We start from the raw sequence: 20,838 nt of genomic DNA, 5'->3' as shown, positions 1-20,838 counted from the left end.
AATAAAGGTTTAATTGTGGCAGGGTTTCAAGTTTTCATTCATTCAAGCACTGTGTCCTTTTTATAGTAGGAGTTTGTTATTTCCATCACCCCGTCCATGTAAGTCAGTTACACGTTTTCATTTGCAAGCCAAGAAATTAAAATTGATAAAATTTAAAAGTTAGTATTAATGAAATAAAACTGCTATCAACCCAAGTAGTTTACCTCCTTTAAAGCGATAAGTAAGATGTTATTTACTCTGTGGTCTACACTCGGAAGCTTTTGAGCTATGTGTGTGGCTTGCAACCATATGGCTACATCAGGGGAGCCTTGACACTTACACGCCAAAGATGCTACCTCACTTCCTTCCTCCTCCACTCCAAACCTAGCTCTCCTTTTTCCACTGTTCTTTCCAGATCCTCTCCCAGGGCTCATAACCTTCCTTTGTTTTACTAGCGTATTAACTGTCTTCTCCCTGGAGACCTCCTCCCTTTGGTGCCCATTTGGATGCACCCAGCTCATACACGTTTCCCTTCTGGGACCTACTTCACTGTCCCGCTGCCTCAGAGGGCAGCAGTAATTGCCCTTCCCAATGCTGGCCCACATCAGCTTTTCAGTTTTGAAATAAAACACAGAAATGGCACAGTGATGTACAGGGTCCGGCTTGGATGGAGTTAACTTGCTTCATAGCAGCCCATATGGTGCTGTGCTTTGCATTTGTGGCTAGAACAGTGTTGATAACATACCACTGTTGTGGCTACTGCTCAACAGCACTTGCACAGTATCAACGCCTTCTCTCCAAGCTTCTTGTTCAGGATGTGAGGAGGATCATCTCCAGTCTAAAGGATGAAGTTTAGCCAGCACGGGAGGCTCCACGTGGCAAAGATGGAGGAGGTGAGCAGGCACCAGCTGAGTTGCAGAGGTAGCTGCCCCAGGGGCAGGGGCAGGCACTGCCCAGGAGCCGCCCGTGGGCACACCTGCCAGGGACCCGATGCCACAGCCTAGCCAAGGTCCCAGTGGAGGTCTGCGATGTGCCAGAAGTGCCCTGCCAGGGCCACAGCCAGCGGGACAGTGCAGGAGGAGTGTGAAGGGCTTTATGTCAGACAGCAGCTGCCATGCCATGCCATGCCCCTGCCCTGCCTGCCCCGAGGTCCAGCCCCACCTGCCTCCGCTCCCCCACAGCCCTGCTCACCTCCCTCGTCTGTGCCATGTGGAGTCTCCTGCCCCAGCCAAACTTCATCCTTTGGACCTTGCTATGAGGCAGATGAATCCAGTAAAAGTGGTAAGCCACATTCCAGTCTTCCTCTGCCCACTTCCTACCCACAGATTAAAGCAGATAATCCCGTGAGAGTATTGAGTTCTTACTACTAACTGTGTGCACATGTGAAGGTTGTTTTACCACTTACGTAAAAGTTTAGATCTTTAGTCTACCATTTTCAAGAAAATAAACTTCTGTAGTTTAGCTATTTGATAAAGCTTCTTACAGGCTCAAATGTGATTAATTTACCACAGCTTATTAAATTACTGTCAGCTGAGTTGCAATAAATCCAGGGCTTGCTCTTAACCTAGAGTGAATGCACAGCAACAAGGCTCAGCTTAGACCAAAAAGGTCTCAGATAGGTCTTGGTACTTAGCATTTGTCACAAGCTAAAAATGTACACTGAGAGCAACCACAGCTCAGATGACTAAGTGTAATTGCTTAATGACAGTAAATAGACCAGAGCTCTAAGTAATCAGTCTTTTTGATTATCATGAGATCACAGGATAATACAGTTGGGAAGGAAATTCAATAGGTCAGACCGGGTTGCCCAGGGCTGGACTCAAGAGCAAAACCAATCAAGCAAAGAGATACAAACTTCCAAATTTTTTACTGTATTTCCACAGTTTTGCACAGTAACCTACCACGCAGCTCTGTAACATTCAGAAATTTCTTCAGTAACAAAATGCAAAATAACAGGGTACAAAAATAAGCACTTTAACTGCTTTAATTCTGCTTACCACGTAAGCGAGAGCAGGAGTTAGAACCCTCACTGGCTTTTACATCAGACTATTGCTTCCACAGAAAAGCAACACGATGTGCCAAAGCCTGAAGCCTGACATCTGCTGCCAGACTGCAGCAAGCTCCCCAGGGCTCCCAGTAAGTTCACCAGGGGCCAGCACAGGTGCAGCAGTTCTGCCATTTGTGGCACACAGCAGGACCAGACCTAACAGCACATCCTCCCTCCCAGTTCCCCTTTTCCCCATTATGAAGGCTGGCTGTATAGAGACAGATGCAATCCGTGTTTAGAGGACGCTATTCAGATTTGATCTTACTAGGCATCCCAAACCAAACAGCAACAGGATTTGCTGCAAGATCATTTCATAACTGATTATGCAGCACCAGGCAGGATTCATCATGCAGTATACTTTTCCTCCCCCTGTTTTTTTGCTTTGTGGTAGTGGTTGTAATCATTATACAGATCCTTAAAGACCTCCCTTACACCTGCTGGCAGCGACGCATTTAAGAACTTGATGTCCCGTTCAATGCAAAGGTCAAGGATGTGATATATCCCTTCTGTGAGATGTTTCTTCACAGCCGGGTGCAAAGTCACCTACGAGAAGAACAAAACTGCATTAAACTTGAAGACAAAACGGCAAGAAAACACCCTTTCCACAGTCAGTAAACATTAAATGCTGACAACATGTGCATCAGACCATCTGGAACAGCCCATCAGATAAAATCCAAGATTTTGACTTGTGCAGTATTTTCCTGATTTTTGCAAACATGTTTTGCAGAACAAGCATGCCCCTTGCAATAAAATCCACAAGAGCGATACTACACACATTGCTGCAGAGGCAAAGACACTGATCATCTTGGAATCACATGAAAACTCCTAAGCAGAAAAACCGTAATTAAAAAACCCTAAAATACTTGCCCTGGATTACACATTTCAGTAGATTCTGTATGTCTCTCATTAGCTGCATGCAACTAGGTCTCAGTTTCAAATGAGCACTTCCTTTAGGCTACTCTATCATTTACATTGAGTAGTCAATCAATTTTAACGTATCACTTAACAACTTGATATTTATCTAACAATTTGTATCTGAGGACTTCAATGTGTAAGCCTTAACAAAAGAAGCCTTCAAAAAGCTCAGGAGATGTGCATGTCCTTGATCTGTTTTAACATCAGGAGTCAGGTACCTTGCCTGAAGTCATGCAGAAAGTTGAAGGAATACAACGAATGACTCAGGACTCAGTGCCCTGCTCCTGCCATTACCCCTGCTCAACCCCAGAACCAGCAGAACCGCCACTTCAACCAGGAACATCAGTGCTGACTCTGGAGTCCTCTGGTGCTCCAGGCTAACTGAAATTTTTCCTGTGCTCACAAATCACTTGCTAAATACTTCACTGCCTGAGGTGGTACTGGCCTCTGGCACAATCACATTATTTTTGCTGCAGAACCATGTCTTATCTTTGCTGAATCCCAAAATTAGCTTTATGCCTCCAGACCTAAGCCTCTGCACTCCAGGCCTAATGAAAATTACATAAAAAGCTGCCATTAAAATTCAGACTTCTTTCTTCCTGAGGCAACTAATAAACTTTCCGCTAATGAAGTGCACTCCTAATCACTGTGACAGGCTCCTGCTCTCTTTCTGCCCTAAATGTAAAACTGCTAATATATTTTATTAGACCTGCTAACATAGCTGGGAAAAACATATAGCAGGCATTAAGGCACATAAGCCTTTCTTTGGATCTGTGACCCTGAAGAGTTTGCATGTCCAAAAGGTTGTCATTGTTTCCCCTCTATGTCAGTTGATCTATTGGCTGGTTTATAACCGATGTTATTTCTCCCTACACCATGCACTAAAGTAACAGAACAGTTGAGCAACACAACTCCCAGTGAAAGCACTGGGCTGGGCTCTCCCTTCCTAGGGCAGAGAAATGACTGCAGAGAACGAGGACAGGAAAACGCACAGCTATTGACAAGATGGACCAGATGTCCCACTCGGGATAAGCAGATACCTCAGAGCTGCAGTTAATGGAACCGCATCCCTCACATCACAAATTAATCTGGACCCATGCCTTATTTGGGCCATTCTTGCTTTGCAGTGCAGTTTCCTATAAACACCCTCCAATAACACTATGGGAAGCAGAACCGAAGATTTAAACAGCTGCCACTACTGGCTGGCAGTTAATTATGCTTGTAAGAGTTTTATGGTCTATATAGTTAGCACAACCAATTTGTCAAGCGTTACAGAGCTCTTGATGTGAGACATTAAATGTGTGAAGAGGTATTTCACTATTGCTGAATTAAGCAACAGCTCATAGACAACAAGGGAAAAGCACTGTCAACAGTATGAAAGAGGCTATAGATGCCACCCACTCCAGCAAGGAATCTGTCTAGATTACCACAAAATAGTTCACAAGGATATTTTATTTCCTGGTATAAAGAGGAAGCACTGAGGGAACTGTTCCACAACTACTTTAGGAGTGACTGTTTAGGCCAGTAGCTTTCATCAGTTTTAGTTTGCAGACCCTTAAAAGGGTTCCAGTAAGTGTGCAGATCCCCACATAAAGACTTAAATCTACTAACATGTTTTTCTCAGTTACCTTGGATAGACCCCCAGGGTATTCAGATCACAGGCTGAAAGCCACTGATCTGGACTCAGAAGAGATCAATGGTTAAAGGAGTTTTTCTCTCCCTCTGCAGAGCAACACGAAAGATGTGTACGTGCCCACTTAAGACAGGCATGCTGAGGCCTCCCCTTCCTCCAATATCCATCAATTCTCACCAGTCTAATGAGCAAATAAATCATCGCCTACTTGTGATCTATCTATTCTGTCAGACAGAAAACATCCCTTTGTCACAGCGTCTGGTGGCTCACTACACCAATTCCCCTTTCCATGCCCAAAGGTTCCATGCATACATTACTGATCTGTGGTTTCAGCTATCATCCATCACTTTCCATTTCCCAGTGAAAGTATTGCACAAACTTTCCTAGAAGTCTCATGAGACTTTGTACTCCTGCTAATACTGAGGTAAGTGTCCTTTCAACCTGAAAAGGTCATTTGACAATTCAAGTCAGGCTTTCTGACTTACTTTCAGCTACGAACAGATCACAGAGTTCAGAGATAGTTAAATTGAGCAGAAGTAGTCTTAACAGTAATTTGTCCCTAGTATTTGCTGAACTACTATGTTTACTATGTAAACAATAACCAACTTGCCAGGAACACTAAATAACATGGCTAAAAACTGACATATCCCATTGTTTTGCTTCCAAACCTTGGAAAAAAGCTGGGCAATAGAGAAGGCAGCTGAGTTTAAGCTCCGTAACAACCTTCATGGTTAGTTACACTGGTTACACCACAATCCTTTAGAAACATAGGACCAGTTAGGGTATTTTTGTGGTAAGAGAGCCTAAAAACAAAGACTAAAATTCCTTTCTGTATTTCAGCCCATGCCCAGGCCAGAGACACAAATAATCAATTTGCAGGTGCTTGCAACACAAGCGGCATTCAAACCCTGGTGAAATCTAAATCCATTAGAACAGAATGACAATTTGAACTTAGGTCTGGATGTGAGAAGCTACTGACCTGGTTCTGGCACCCATAATAGCAGGAGTAGTTGTTTTCAGTAAGGATCGGAATGATATCTTTGGTACAGAAGGAGAATTACTGAAAAGCTAACAATTCTCTGGCTTGGTAACATTTTTTCCATTCATTTACTCATTTAGATCAGATTAAAATATATTTTCCAGGAGAATTTTTCTCCATTACTTTGCCAGATGGGGCCCTAACTGCTATCAGTCCTGGACAACTGAGACTAGCTGGGAGAACCTAACTACCACATGAAGAAAAAGCAACACCCAACACAACAGAAAAGCAAAGCAGTTCTGTAAATAGGCATTGCATTGTTTTGCCTTAAAAAAAACCACAGCCCACACCTTTAGAAAAGTTTTCAGGAGGTGGGTGAGATTCTCAGGAACTCTTGCTCAAAATAACAGAGAGTCTGGATCAAACCTGTATCCCCATGAGGCATAGCAACTTTTATAACTTCACAGATTTTACAAAACTTAACACAGTTGCCTTTGGAACAGGAACTCCAAAGCCAGCACAATACCATGGCACTTTCAAGATGGACAAGAACCAACCAACATGTTACCTTCTGCAATTCAGTCACATACTGAGCCACAATGAAAGCAGAAAACACAGTGAAGTCCTCCATTTCTGCAGCAATATGAGTATACATCCGTTCCACCAAGTGTGCACACTTCAGTGTATCTTCAAACTCATCTGTGTTCCCTAAAACAGAAAGTGAGTTGCCGCTTGGCATTTGAGGCTTAAATACACTAGGGAAAAAAACAAAGAATCACCCAGTCTTCCTTGATTCTCGAACTACATGAAGCCAATGCCAGCTTGCCCATTTTATCTTCTTTTCTTATCCAGCCACAGCTGAGAGACCCCACACACCCCCACAACACACCATATGCATCTCTTACAATGGTTATTTTGTAAGAGCACACTGATTCCAACTCCATGTGCACTGCAAGGCAAAAAGTATTTGTTATAGATGCTGAAGTGCTAAAAGCAGCAGCTATGGTCCCTTCCATGATTCAGTCCCAGCTAGCGCTGTGGAAGAGAGAACAAGGAGACAGGAAAATTATATTCTCTACCTACAGAAAACCAGAAGACATCTCTCAGAAACAGCATAGTAAGAAAGCTTTCTGATGAGATCTATTATGTGGAACATAGCAGCAGAAGCCACATCACTGGCAATACTTAAAGTGAGACTGGAGGGATCACCTGAGAATTTACTCAGTAGGCAGCAAATGAAGAGAACTAACACAAACAAGGGAGAAGGGAAATCTAGAAATTACTTTCATGTTATCTGTTATGAAAATAGAACAATCCTGCAAAGATAAACAGCATGTTTTTCCAACTTGAGGATGCCACATACCCATAAGTTTCCTGTGACCCTTGCCTTATGTAAACATATTGCAGAAGCAAGCAAATTCTCAAAGCTTGGCACAAGTTTAACATACCTTTTCCTCTATCACTGAGTCTTTGTTAGTATATTCCTCCATGATGCATACATACAATTATATTTGCCTGCCGTTGTGGGCAACATATCAGCTGAGATAAATCTGAACATGGCATAAGCTGTAGGACACCAGTGGAAAGCTGGGATACAATCAGTTGCAGGCCATGAAGTCAACTTGTCTCAAAAAGTCACCACTATTAATGACAGGGTATTTGTGTCCTGACCAGCATAAAGCACAGGATGATTACCTTAATCACTGTGAACATCTTTGACAATGCAAATTCTTTAATACCTTCCAGTAATAAGTCTTTTTTTTTCTTCCTTTTGAGATATTTAACTACATTAATTCCAAATTCTTGACCATACAGATGTATCATCTAATCCCAACTGATGCTTCAGATACGTGTAAGGTTCTGGCTTTACACGTAGCATAGAATGGTGACAATTCAGGTCTGTAGTAAACATAGTTCCAGTCTCAAGAAGCTCCATTTAGCAGGATTGATTTGGGGCTATAACTCAAGCATATTAGCATCTATCACCAGAGTTCACAGCTATCATGCTTTCAGGCACAGGGGTTGACAGGAAGAGCAGAAACTGGGCACAGCAAGCCTTACTAGTTCCTGTCTACTTGCCAGCCAGTCAGTGAAGAACACCTTATTCACCTATAGCAGTGCTGTCTGCGTGCAGCTCCACAGGAGCCCCAGTTACCTTCATAAGCCCATGATACTACAAAGCTCATCCTCAATTTTACATAAAGGACAGATAGGGCTAACGGTTTCAATGCCACAACTAGGTTTTGAGGACTTTGCTTCTGGTGTCAGACTGCCCTGTTCTGCATCTCCTCTTCTAGAATATACAAAATTACAGTGTGTATATATAATGCAAAAGTGGAAAAGATACGGTACCTCTGTCTCCTTTCTGACGTCCTTCATGCATGACAGAAACAACCAGACGATGGAAACTGTTCAGAAAAGATGGTGCTGCTTTCAACAGCACCTGCAAAGACATGAAATAAAAACATCTGAGATTATGTAGTAAAGGGAGTGGAGAGGATAGAGGTATACCACCCCATAGTCTGAGGGAAATCAATTTCTGTGAAGGAAACTATATAGCTTATATTGTTGTCAGGAGCAGAGACTATCTTTTCATTCTGCATCCATACAGTATCTAGCACATGAGAATCCTAGAGCAGGACTGCAGTCCTGGCCATATTCCAATATAAATAACAAGTAAACACCATATTATAGTTACTTCATCTCTCCAAAGCAGCATTTGATTTAGTACCCTAATGTCTAGGGAATTTGTTCTTGCTGGTAGAGAACCTGTGTAGCCAGACAGATTCACAGAACGCAGCGTCCAGTAACACTACAGATTGCTGTGTGAAAACAGCCTGGATAGGCAGCTTTCTACCACAGGGTTTTTGTAAGGGCATTTTAGCAATGCATACTGCCTTGCTTTTAGAATTTGCCACTTCCCCATCTTTAACTTTCTTCACTCTCAGTCCTAATACAAATGCATGAGGCCCCTTTCCTTTTTTCTTCCACCTCTGCCTACATATTCCATGTAGGAGTATCTCCAACCCTGTGCAAGTCCTGGCACATCTTCACTTTCCCATGCCAGAAGGCTGATAAGAACACCAGGATGGTACAATGTTTGAAGGTCACCAATTTCTAACATGTCTAAGCCCTCTTTTCAAAGGACTGCAGAATCTTGATCTCCAGTGAGAATGAGGTCCTAGAGCCTGAGCCATTTGTGCTTCTAGAAATCAGTCATAAAAAAAGGGAAAGATTTATTCTAATCTAGTATCAGATGTTGATCAGCAATCTGCTGCCAAAGACCAACAATGCAGGCATAAAACAAAGCAAGAGAGCAACTGAAATGATGTAATTTTGAGATTCCCAGCCTTTTAACTGACAAGTGGTACAAAGCACTTTCATACTATCAGGACAAATTATTTCAAAACCACTATTAAAAAAAAAATTCTCATCACTGGCCTCTGTGTTCATTCTTTCTACCTTTTCCCCTCCTCCCACCCCCTCACAGATATACCTTTGGATGACACTGCACAATAGAGAAGAGCACTTCATGGACTCCCAGGAAGACACTGCGATAGTCTTCTGTCTTCAGATGATCCAGAGGGACTGTTAGGAGAATGCTGAATGCCAATGCCACATGGTGTGGATTGAAGAGAACCCCTTCTCCTTGCCTTAGCAGAGCTGCTACAGTCTCTAGAATAGGTACAACTATGGTGGAAATCAGTGACTGGTCCTGACAGGCCTCTTTGGTTTGCATCTACAAGAAGACAGGAAACACGTGAGGAGGAGTGCATTAGCCACCTATCACTAGCATTTGCACACCAGAGAACCATAATGCTCTGACTTGAGTCAATGGAACCAGACTGGTGCAAGCTGGACTGACAGGGAGACTCCTGCACTTTAGCCATTTTCCTGCAACTGCACCCTGGGCGAGGATGCATATGATGCATTTCAAGCAAGCACTGCTGTGAGCGTGGAATTGTAACTACTCCCCAGTCCCCTGACAACCAGCACCTCCTTACATGAATGCATTGATGCAGTTCTTTCCTTTACAAACATGCAGACCAACCAAAAAAGGGCAGAAATTGCACGCTTAAAATTCCCAGGAATTGCAGAGCCAACCTCTGACAAATCCTGGTCTAGAGACACCATCACCATGAGAGAAGAAAAACCTACATCACTAGGTTTGTATGCTGTACAAATGAAGGACAGGAAACCTGGGTTTGGTTACTTTCAGTTAAGTTTCCCATTCATAATTCAGTGAATTTATATTAATATTTTTTTAATATGAGCACTTTTTTCTTTTGCTGCTGTTGGCTTCTGCTGCAACACGTGGCTGACAGTTACCTTCTCCTTTGGACAGGAGGAAGGACAGGAGACTCAGACTCTCTTTTCTGCAGCCTAACAAGTTTCTCCCAAGCTCCAGACTACATGGTGCAGTCCCAGAAAATTACTGATAATAAGAAACGGATGACCTACCCACTGCACTCACACGAGATTTACCTGAGGAAGGAGGAGAGAAAGGATCTAGACAAAAAAGTGCAGGTGAATCTGGTATGGATTTGTCTAGTATCCACAACTTTTTTGTTCCTGTATGCCTCTGTGCGTGTTAGATGTAACCACTACAGACCCCAACAAATAAAAGGGATAGGTAATGAAGTTACAATAAAGAGATACTTACAGCTAAAGCTGTGATTATCTGTGGGCTGGCAAACCAGAAAGCTTTCTCTTTGTCTCCACTTAATGGGCAGCTGAGCAACAATTTGGTTAGCGTAACAGCTGACAATACTTCCTGCAGAAAGCAGATTGATGATCAGTCACGGGCGCAAGATGCACTGGCTCCTTTCCAGTACTGAAGAGCTCTTTCAAGGGCAGTGGCAGTTTTGAGCATTACCAGAGCCTTGACACATGAAAGTCCTCCCACCAACACATCTCTTTGGAAATTGTGAAGTAAGCAGCAGCTCAACAAAATTCAATATGCTCAGCAGCACTGGCCCAAATGTACTGCATGCTACATTTATTTTAGAATCAACTTACCATACAAAAAGGCATACGTGATTTTTAAGAAAGGAAAGCCTTCTCCTTCAACTTGCACTAGGTAACAGAGGGAAGCAGGGGGAATACAGGGACACCAGTACACTATATGCTAAGAATGCTGCATTTGGCAGCAGGGGGTTTTTTTACTTGCTGGCTGTTAATGACAGACTGATAAAAGAAACATATTACAAGCTATACTCAGGTGGCAGGAATTATATGCACAGTACAGGAATTCCAGACACACTTTCAAAAAGACATATCAAGAATTGACGCAGCATATCTGTGTCTATTTCTGACAAATAAGACAGAGCCAGATAAACCCCCAAGTTTAATCCAAGTTTCATTCTCAAGTCACTGAGCTTTCTATGGAGGGTACAGCTGGCTTTTTTGCCAAGAGTGTTCCATACGTCACCACTGTCGCTGAAGCTGCTCTGGAGAAAGGCATAGTATTTAAAAAGCTACTGAGTGGCATCTGGTTATTACAGAATAAAAGCCTACATAGAGACAAACACCAAAAGCACAGGTGCAGTTTTGGTTTTACTTAAAAATGCCAGCATTTCTAAAAGTGTCTTTAAGGCTGTTAAGAAGAGCCACGGACAAACAGTGGTTAAATTCACTGCCTGCTAGTATCTGTTGTGCAAGAGCTCTGATCAGCAAGTAGAAAAAAAATTTCAGCATGGCCAGTAACATCACAGCTGTGTGATTTCTGTTGACAACACACGGAATTAAGAGTGCTGAGTCCTTAAACTGGACAGAAAGTTTTTCCAGTAGGTTTCCATGATCTTTCCACCTCTCTCAATTTATATCCAGAACATATCTCAGCACAGTCACCAAGCCCTTAACTGTGCAAATTAATTTGACCTGACCACTGAATATAAAGCACGAAGGGGAAAAAAATATTTATCAGATGTCATTCAGCCAACAAAATTTTTTCAAGATATAGAAAACTGAAGAAAGAAGTTGACAATAAACTAAGCTCATGCTTTACTTTAGCCTTCTGTTGCCAAACATTCCTCATTTCAAGTCCCTGCAGCAGCAGCCTCATTATGGTATAAAACTCCTCAGCAGAGCAGTTTCCCAGCAGCTGGGCAAGCACCTCTGTCAGCTCCATCTCCAAACTTCGGATCACCTGGGTTGTGATTGCAGGACCTGCATATTCAAGAGACACAAGCATGTCTTAACCAATTCCCAAGACAGGGACTTCCACAGGTAAAAACAGGGTGAACTGAACCTTCAAAAAGCTCTGTGGATACCTTTTTAACACTCAAATGCATAGAGGGCCCCACACCTTCCCTTTACCTCCCTCCCCACTAGCGCAATGAATTGCTGTTCTCAAGTATTTCCTACGCTAGGGTTCACAGAGCAGTCATCATACCAATAAAAAGCCTTCAAGTAGTACGGAGAAATTACAACGAAGTGCACGGACAAGCCAAGGGAGTAGACTAAACAAGCCACAGGGCTTTACGACAAATGCCGGCCAGAGAGCCATCACAAGTCACAAAAGCATCAAGCCGACAAAGTTTAGGTCTCTGCTGATCACAAGTCACACTCCTCACCTACTCAATTATTACTACGTAGACAAGTCCTACACTACCTTATATCTTAATTGATTCTGAAGGCTTGTTTTTTAGTTCCACAAGTATCCACAGGATCTGTGGCAATGCCGAAAGTCTTCTTCAATGGGAATACATATTTCATCTTATTGAAAACTTTACTTATTCATCAGAAATTCTTACAGCTTTTTACAGTGATTAATTATGTCTCCAGGCTAAAGCACTTTACCAATCTTACACTAGTAAAGCGAGGCACAGGATGAGAGAGAGGAAAGCGAGCAGAAAAATTACAGCAATTGACACGTCCTCATGGTCCCTAGTTCTAATGTGAAACCCCTGCTCTCAGTGCCCTTACTGAACCCCACAATGCTGAAGGATCAAAATGCAGGCCAGGGAAGAGAAAGACTAAGCCTGTATCTATGTGTAAGTTCTAGCTCAAACTCCACTGCACAAATTCCAGATCAGATTTTCCATGGAGAGCTGTGCTCTCTTCTCAACTACCTAATGCCAGTATAAACATTGAGATCATGACTGTAGTTCACTTGAGCAGTAGCCTCCAAAGCGGGGTGCGCACACCCCAGGGTGTGCAGAAGACAATCCAGTCTTGGGGTGCAGGAATTATAAATAAAATATCTGTAATAAATAAAATGTAAAAATAGTGTTTATTTCATCTTTATCTCACGGGTTTTAAACTTTTTTTGTGTATGCTTTGTAACGTACATAGTATACTAGTAGAGTAGCATACACGTATAATTTATAAATATATATCGAGGCTGCATGCTCAAATTTATTTTTTTTTTACTAATAGGTGTGCGCAATCAAAAATGTTTGGAGATCACTGCACTAGAGCATGTTAGTAGTAACTTTGACAAATTCTAACTGTCTGAAGAAGTCAAAGAGAACAGTTACGCCTCTGCTGTGTTTAGTTCATCTCTCTTTCTAAACGAGACAATATAAAGGAGCCATTAGGTCACACAGCTGGCAAGAGAGGTTCTTCATGTCATTTCTAGCCCTGTCTCTTTATTTGATGGTGATAAGGGACTGATCTGCCAATCTCCCACAGACTTTATCAGAATTACGGGTGTTCAGCATCCTTAACAGTTAGGTGACTTCCATTGTTCTATAACCTCGCCTATCAGATACAAAAATAGATGAGTGTTGTACTGTAAGGTCCTCCGAGATCCTCAGATAAGACATATCAGATCTGACCTGGCACTCATCAGCTGCTTCAGTGGTGCCTACTATACTGACTACATGAGTAGGTCACTGCACCTTCAGCCCTACATCCAGAAGTATTACCACTTTCCGGTTACTGTCAAAATGCTCTACAGGGATGAGTAACTCAGGACCTCATGTTTACATCTCAGATGTTTACACCTTCCAGGAGAAGATCATTACCAAATTAGATGGTGGCTGTAGTCCAGGTACCACAACATTGCCTCCTTGAAAATTTTCCTGTTATGCATTTATAAAAGGATAGCCTACTGCTTTAACACAAGTAAATAGACACAGACTTTTCAAAAAGCTGTATGTTCTGCTAAATGGTTTCTAACTCGCCTCTGTGCTGCAAAATCAGCAAAGGAAGTGGAGAAAGGGAGTTTTCATACCAGTGAGAAGCTTTTTTATAGCAAAAACAACCATGACCGCAGTTTCTTTTCCAGGATACAGCTCTGGCACTGAGCAGAAGACCGTTAGGAACTGCAACGCAGACTGAAGGAACTGCAGATTACCTCCTGCGCAGGGCAGCTCTCTCAGTATCTGAGAGTAAAACTTTTGGTACAGTTTAATATGAGGTTGCTCCAAAAACCCACTGGGCTCCTTCTGCCAGCCCTTCTTGACAGCATGGCTCAGATCTGCTTTGAGAAGAGTAGTGACAGATGGTATGAATGCTACAGGCAAAGGCTGGTTTTGGGTGTTACTCTGAAGACCGTGTTCAACAGTTCTGACCATCTGCAGAACTACTGGCTCCAACAGAGCAGACAGTACATCCACAGACCGCAGCTTCTTTTCTGGCAGTTGCTGAAGGTAGAGTGTGACGACATGACACAGTGTGGTGAATGCCATGAGCAGTAACTGCCCAGCTGCGGGATTCCAGTTTTTCCAGCCTTTGCTTTTGGCTGCACCAACGTCTGGCTTGCAGCTCACCAGGAAAGACATGAACTTTTCCAAGTTGAGCCTCACACTTTGCCTTCTTTCAATAATCATCTGAAGAAAGTTTTCCAAAAAGGCTTGGACTTCCTGGAGATACTGTGCCCAAACAGGAACAGTCAAGACATCAGTGAAGAATTTGCTAGCTGTAAGCTGGGAGGTCATGACAGCCTCAAGAACATCACTGGCATGAAAGACCTTAAAAACAGAGTTGGCATTCCTGCCAGCTTGCAGGGACCTCAGAAGGTGGAAGCAGGTACTTAAAAACTTCAGCAATAACAGCTTGCTGCAAGAGACACTAGCTCTGGTATTGGCTAGCAGGGACAGCAGCACCAGAAAACACCGGGTACAGTCAGAGGGAAGAAGACTGTCTAGTTTCAGAAGAGAAGCAATTTCTAGCAAACGCAAGCAGCTCTCTAGCTGACTTTCATTCAGGATGACAGGGCAGCTGTTTTTTGCTAACAATACTATACATTCGGCAACTTTCTCCAGTGTTTTCCAAGACAAGCTGAGCTCATCCTTCAGCAGTTTGTTTTCTGACGGTGCTTCCAACGGGTCAACAGGTCTGCAAGGAGCCAGGATTTCTTCATGCCAAGGGATATTACCTGCATGCAGCTGCTGAAGTGGCAGATCTACTGAATCCCTGGCAGCAGTGGGCAGCACCCGAGCAAACTGATGAATAAGACTGGTCAGAAAAGCACAATGCAGGACCTTCATTTCCGGGAGAAAGGAGCTATGCATCAAACCCAGAGATATCTTTCCAATGCTGATGGAAGGCTCCTGGTCTGTAGCAGCTTCCTGAGCTTTGGCCAATACTAACGTCTCTAGAAGCACATTTGCAATGTACTCTACGTCTTTCAGGGAAATATACGGCAACAGGATAGTCAGGTTGGAGATGACGAGGTGCCAGTGCGCCGTGGGGTAGGTAAGATCACTTATCGTGCTGCTATCCCCATCCCATGGTTCAGATTCTCCCCTGCTCATGCTGGATCTCCCAGACTCCAGGATGAAAGCTGCAGCATGCTGCAAGGCCTGTAGGTCAGCTTTGGTCTGCATTAAGATCATCTTCATTTTCTGAAGTGTGAGCAGTTCTAAGCAATATTTACTAGTGGAGGCACTACTATTTGCAAGTTCCATGACTCTCTCCCAACACTGCTCCTCCATACCAGGGAGGAAAGTTGAAATGCCCCAGTGCCTTGCAGCAGGTTCAGTAAGAGCACCAGCAATTCCAGCTGTTGGAGACACATATTTACTGCAGCTAATACCAAACAAGGTGTCTACCTCAACCCAAGTGTAAACGAGGAGGAGAGCAGAGTCACTGGCCTTTCTTAGCCAAAGGTCTGACTTCTCTTCCTCTCCTCTAGGAGCCTGCAGCAGCTCCATCAGTGGCTGAATTATTCCCTTCTGCATCTTTGCCAGCAGACTTTGAGTGCGAAGGACCACAGGTGAAGGAGTGACATCATCTAGGCTCCTCATGTTGAACAGAAAAGCATGCAGCACCGAGCTCACTGACAGCAGCTTCAAGGCCATGTCAGCTGACCCTTCAACAGCAGGAATGATAAGGGTCTGGCATTTCTCCACAAAGAGACACAAAATGTCCAGAATCTGGTTGGGTGGTAGTTCAAGGAGGCACTCACGAAGCTTTATTGTCAGTCCAGCAGAGAAGACAGGCAGCCTCAGTTCATCAGCAGCTGGCCAGCAAATGACTGTCAGCACCTCCTCAAAGAGCCGTGGGAACTGTCGCAGCTTGGAGTAAGTCTGAAACATGGTGCTGATGAGAGCCTCCTGGGGCTTCTTCGTACGTGGCTCGGACACCCTGGCATCAATCCAAGCCGAGGCCACTAAGTCATCCAGGTCTGGTTCTACTATAAGGTGGTTTAATGACATCAAGAGTTTGAGACACCTGAACCAAGCAGGGATGGAAGCTTGGGAGTGCCTCATCAACATCTGTGCTAGCTTGCGGTAAAACCCAAACTGTACCTCCTTGTGCCGGATACGGTCACTGGCAACATTATAGATATCACTGCTAAGCACCAAGTTCAGAAGCTGTTCCAAAGCAAGCAGCTCTGTGCTCCAGTCCACAGGGGAGAGCGTATCCTCCCTCACGCCCTGCTGTAGGCCAGAGAGCCTGAGACAGCCAAAAAGCCTGCTGAGCATGTGGAAACACACAAGGTGGTTTTCTGCCTTACAGTACGAGTCCAGAAAGAGCTTATATAGCAGGGACACTGAACCAGCCACAACAGCTCCATGGAGGGCAGGTTCACAAAAGCCACTGCCCAGCTTGGTCTGCACTGTGTTGACTGGTAGCAAAAGACTTTTCAAAGCTCCTTTCTTCTTCTCCTGGAGCTCCTGTTCTGGCAGCAGCTCCTCTTTGTAGGATGAGAAAAGCTCAAGCTGGAATAACCCAGCCTGCAGCAAAGTTTCTACTTGGTTTCGGATTTCCCTGCTCAGGTGCTGGCGCACGTGGTTGTCATCTGCTTGTGTCCAGCTCCTCACAGTCAGCAAGTGCCTCAGGAGCAGACATGGCTGGACCAAGTGACTTGTCACTTGCCCAAACACACGATTTGGGTTGGTTTGCTGCCTCTGGATCAGGAGGTACTGAGCAAAGGTAAGCTGGAGGACGCTGAACAACTGGGAGCCCACAGCATCGTCAGAAGCCAGCTGTTGACATGCCAGCTTGGACAGCTTGCTGAGGAGATCAACCAAGAGCTCACACTTTGCTGTGTAAATGATGGAGAGCGAAGGAGTAGAAAGGATGCCACTGGAGCAACTCAGCACTGTGCCAATGTTTTGCTGTGTTTTTTGAGAACAGGCCTCTGATAACCTTTCATTTATGACCTGAAGATTGGGGAGGGGGGAAAAAAACAACAGTCAGTTTTGCACACAAAGATAAAGCTCCTCATAATGAACCAACAACAGCGTCTGTGAGCTCTGGCTGCAAGAAGGAAGCAACAGAGACCTGCCAACAGCTGCTGCTGGGCCTCTCACATTGTAGGCCTCAAACTAGACGCTCCTCTGGCCAGAACCGTGTCCCTGCATTTGTTTGCACCACAGGATGAGCGAGGAAGCCCTCATTCAGTACGTGTGCTACTGGCAACAGCATAAGACTATCCATACTTGATTCTAATAGTTGATCCTGCAGAACGGGAGTAGGGGTAACTCCGTTCTTGCAAGGTCCCCAAAATTACGCTCCAAACAAACAACAACACATGTCCCACCTTTGATCCAGAAAACTTATTCAGTAAGAATGTCCATGGCTAAATAGCATCTTTAAAAAGAGCCGGTTTCCTGTGCTGATATCTGGAATGTGAAGGACTGCTCTCTCTCCTCTTTGAGGGATACTCAGTTCTAAAGAATTAACATTTACTTGAACTTGCATTTCCCTTCTTTTTCTCAAACTTTGTGTTGATTTCCCTACAGTTTTCTCCTTTGATGCCCTTTTTATTTGCTCCCTTTTCTCACCTCCAGATAATCTTGTCAGCAAACAAATTCAGTAGCAATTTACAAATCTGCCTCTAATCCAGAGTTAAAAATCTCATCTATCTTCTTACACCTTGTAGTGTATGGTTCATCTCCTCAGCTCAAGCCCCACTGGAATGAAACAGACCCTTAAATTCTTTCCACTGGACCCTCTACCACCTCTGTCCTTGATCTTTAGGGTACTCTGGCCTGTACCTCTCACCTAATCTTCAGCCAGACAGGTTTTCACACCCAGACCACATTTAAATTTGGCACACTTTCTGCGTAACATCTCTGAAGCACAGATTTCATCCAACCAATTGTCTGTGCTTCACAACTCAACTTCTGCAGGTGAAGACAATCTTCTCCTGCTTCCTTCCAACCAGATCACAAATAAAAAGGTCATTTTTCCAGTCATTTTGACTGCCGTTGCAGCCATCCATTAATTCTGCTATTTCTGTAACCAGGAAGCTGAATGAGAAGTTACACTTTCTGGTTCAGTTCTAAACTGTAACTGAAGTCTCCCCCACTCACTTTCAGCTGAGGCTAAAATAATGATATGATTAAGATCAATAACGATTCAGTGCCACCACTGTTCAGAGTCATCACAAGAAGCTGCAGGGTCTGCTGAACAGCACGTCACAGTGCACAAGTACTCAAGCCAAACACGCTGATGAGCCCCACAGTGACAGAAAATCTCTTTCTCCTTATGATCCCAGGCAAAAAGGCAATATAAGCAGTAAATAATATAGAATAGCAACTTATGGAACTGAGCCTTTACTTACCTATTGAAATACCTAAACTAGTTCACTCTCTGATAGTTTGAAGAAGTTAAAGACAGAGAGAAAGACTATTATTATTAGAATGCTCTGCCATTTTCAGCCTTAGTGCTGCACAAATACAAACTGTATTGCAGAACAGAAACAGAGAAGTTTTTAGTAGAGGTCCTAAAAGGCATCAGATTAATTATTATATATTTCATGTGACACCCTACACTGTGCGTAAGAGTCACGTACTATAGAAGATACGCACTGCTATCCAGCACTTTACAAAATACCCACAGTTTTAGTTACCTGTGCAATTGAAAAACTGAGACCAATTGTCTTCCCACTCTTTAAGAGATTCTGTAGTCTTCTACTATGGATAATATTGTCTAGATAGGCCCAGAGTTTCTCAACAACTTCATTCTCCAGTTCAGTTTTCTTATTGTAGAATGAAACCAACGCATGGCTTACCCAATCGAGTAATACCTGTTAACAAAAGGGAAAAGAAGTAATCTTTAATAACACCCATGCGAAAACAAGACAAAAATAGTACCTCTTCACAATTACAGCACTTGTGCCTTGAGAACTGCTCTATATCCAAGCGGAACAGGCTCTGAACACGCAGAGAAGTCCACCGTTATAGGTTTCAATTCCTAAGAGCTTTCATTCTAAATCCAGTGTTGGCCCTGTGCTCCTCTGTACCATCCCCAAACAGCCTTCAGGAGTCAACATCCTAAGGCCCTTTCATCAGGGCATAATTCTGACAGTTGATACTGATTAGCAAATGTAGTCTTTTAAATCAAAACTTAAAGAATCAGATGGTTTTCACTTTCCGATAATAGGTATTCCTTTCATATCCTCTTCTTCGTATGTTTAAATTTACTACCTAGAAATTCAGACCTAGGAATTTAGATGTGTGCAAATTGGAAAAGGTTGAAACCTACTAATCTGAATTATTCATTTAAAAATAAAATGACGGTGTATGGCTAGATTTAATATTCTAAGTAACTGAAACAACAAGAACTCAAAACACGGATCTCAGATGGTGCAAACCCTAGACGCCACAAAACTACTAGGCTGGAGGAGCAGCACAAGACACCCTTCACTCAGGGAAACACTGAACAGACCTTTAGGAAACAGGGTCAAAACAAAAGACTTGAGGGGAGAGGGTGTGTTCCAAGCAGAGAACACCAAACTACCTTCCAAGGAGAAGCCCATGAATCCACAGTGCACTCTTTGCATGTGCACAAATTTAGAGCACCAGAAATCACGCATCTAGCTACAGCGAGTTCTCCCACCCTGAAGTTCTTGTTATTAACTATGACCAGAAGCATCACACTTTAGAGCGTCCTGTATAGGATATAATAACCAATGCTAATGACAACTCTAAAGACAATGCTTTCTCAGCTATCCAGGAGACAGAACACATGCACTACCTTCTCTATAAGAAAAACTCTTCCTGCCCTAATGCAGATCTTTCAGCTGAAGCTACTTGAAAGTTGATGTTATGAAAACATTTCACATAACCACACAGAAATCAAGAGCTGCCCACAATTCCACATCAGAGCTATATTTGCACTAGGCTCAAAAGCTTAAGCAACTAGATCTGGATTTTATGAATCAACCCATCCTCAGCAGCAATTAACTACTGGGATTTTTTTCTTCCGCTGTTTACCGTTAAAAAGTACTTACTTGCTCCTTATTAGGAAGAACGCACTGGTGAGAAACCCACGCAAAACGGGCTAGTTTGAGTTTGTCCTCCCAAGAAGTCTTGGCGCTTTTCAGCTTGAGGTAAATCCCGGAGTAGATCGCTGCCATGGGGATAGCACATGGGAAAGGCGAAGAGACGCGACTGAAAGAAAGGTCAAACAAGGAGACGGCAGTAGGACGGGAAGGCGGCCACGCACCCACCGCTCAGGGCCTAACCGCCCCCCCCGCCCGCCTCCACCTCAGCGGGGCACACCAGGCCCCCCACACCCCCGGCTCCCCAATCCTCCCCAGCGCCCACCTCTCCCCCACCAGCCCGCGACCCCCAGTCCCCCTCGCCTTCCCCCCTCGCAGGGACCCCGCTCCCCGCGCACCCGGTACCGCCCGGCCCTCACCGTCCCGCCGGGCCCGCGCCGCACGCCGCACGCCGCACGCTCCACCCGCCCTCCCCCGCTGACCTCTGTCCCCGCCAGGCAGCGCCAGCCGATCACCGATCGCGGGAGGCGGTGTGGAGGGGAGCTCGCGCCCATTGGCGGCCGGAGGGCGCCTGCGCGCGGGGCGGCCCCAGCCCGCTTTCCTTCCCCCCCCCCCCACCCGCGCCCGCCCGCCGCGGCGTGTGTCAGCCGGCCATGGAG

At 44.3% G+C, this 20,838-nt stretch overlaps 1 protein-coding gene across 1 annotated transcript; it reads right to left on the bottom strand.

Annotated features, from left to right (window-relative positions):
* Positions 1 to 1,839: 1,839 nt before the first annotated feature.
* On the bottom strand, positions 1,840 to 20,314 carry URB2 (URB2 ribosome biogenesis homolog). The gene is made up of 9 exons (XM_050894681.1): positions 20,189 to 20,314; positions 18,806 to 18,982; positions 13,733 to 17,111; positions 11,561 to 11,721; positions 10,217 to 10,327; positions 9,050 to 9,292; positions 7,906 to 7,996; positions 6,122 to 6,261; positions 1,840 to 2,569 (listed from the first exon to the last, which is right to left on the bottom strand). The coding sequence occupies exons 1-9, from the start codon at positions 20,312 to 20,314 to the stop codon at positions 2,372 to 2,374; spliced, it is 4,626 nt and encodes a 1,541-aa protein (XP_050750638.1). The 3' UTR covers positions 1,840 to 2,371.
* Positions 20,315 to 20,838: the final 524 nt, after the last annotated feature.

The sequence above is a fragment of the Gymnogyps californianus genome, chromosome 3 (genome assembly GCF_018139145.2).
Source record: "Gymnogyps californianus isolate 813 chromosome 3, ASM1813914v2, whole genome shotgun sequence".
In the NCBI taxonomy this organism is placed as follows: Eukaryota; Metazoa; Chordata; class Aves; order Accipitriformes; family Cathartidae; genus Gymnogyps; species Gymnogyps californianus.
This window is presented reverse-complemented; position numbering and strand designations above follow the sequence as displayed.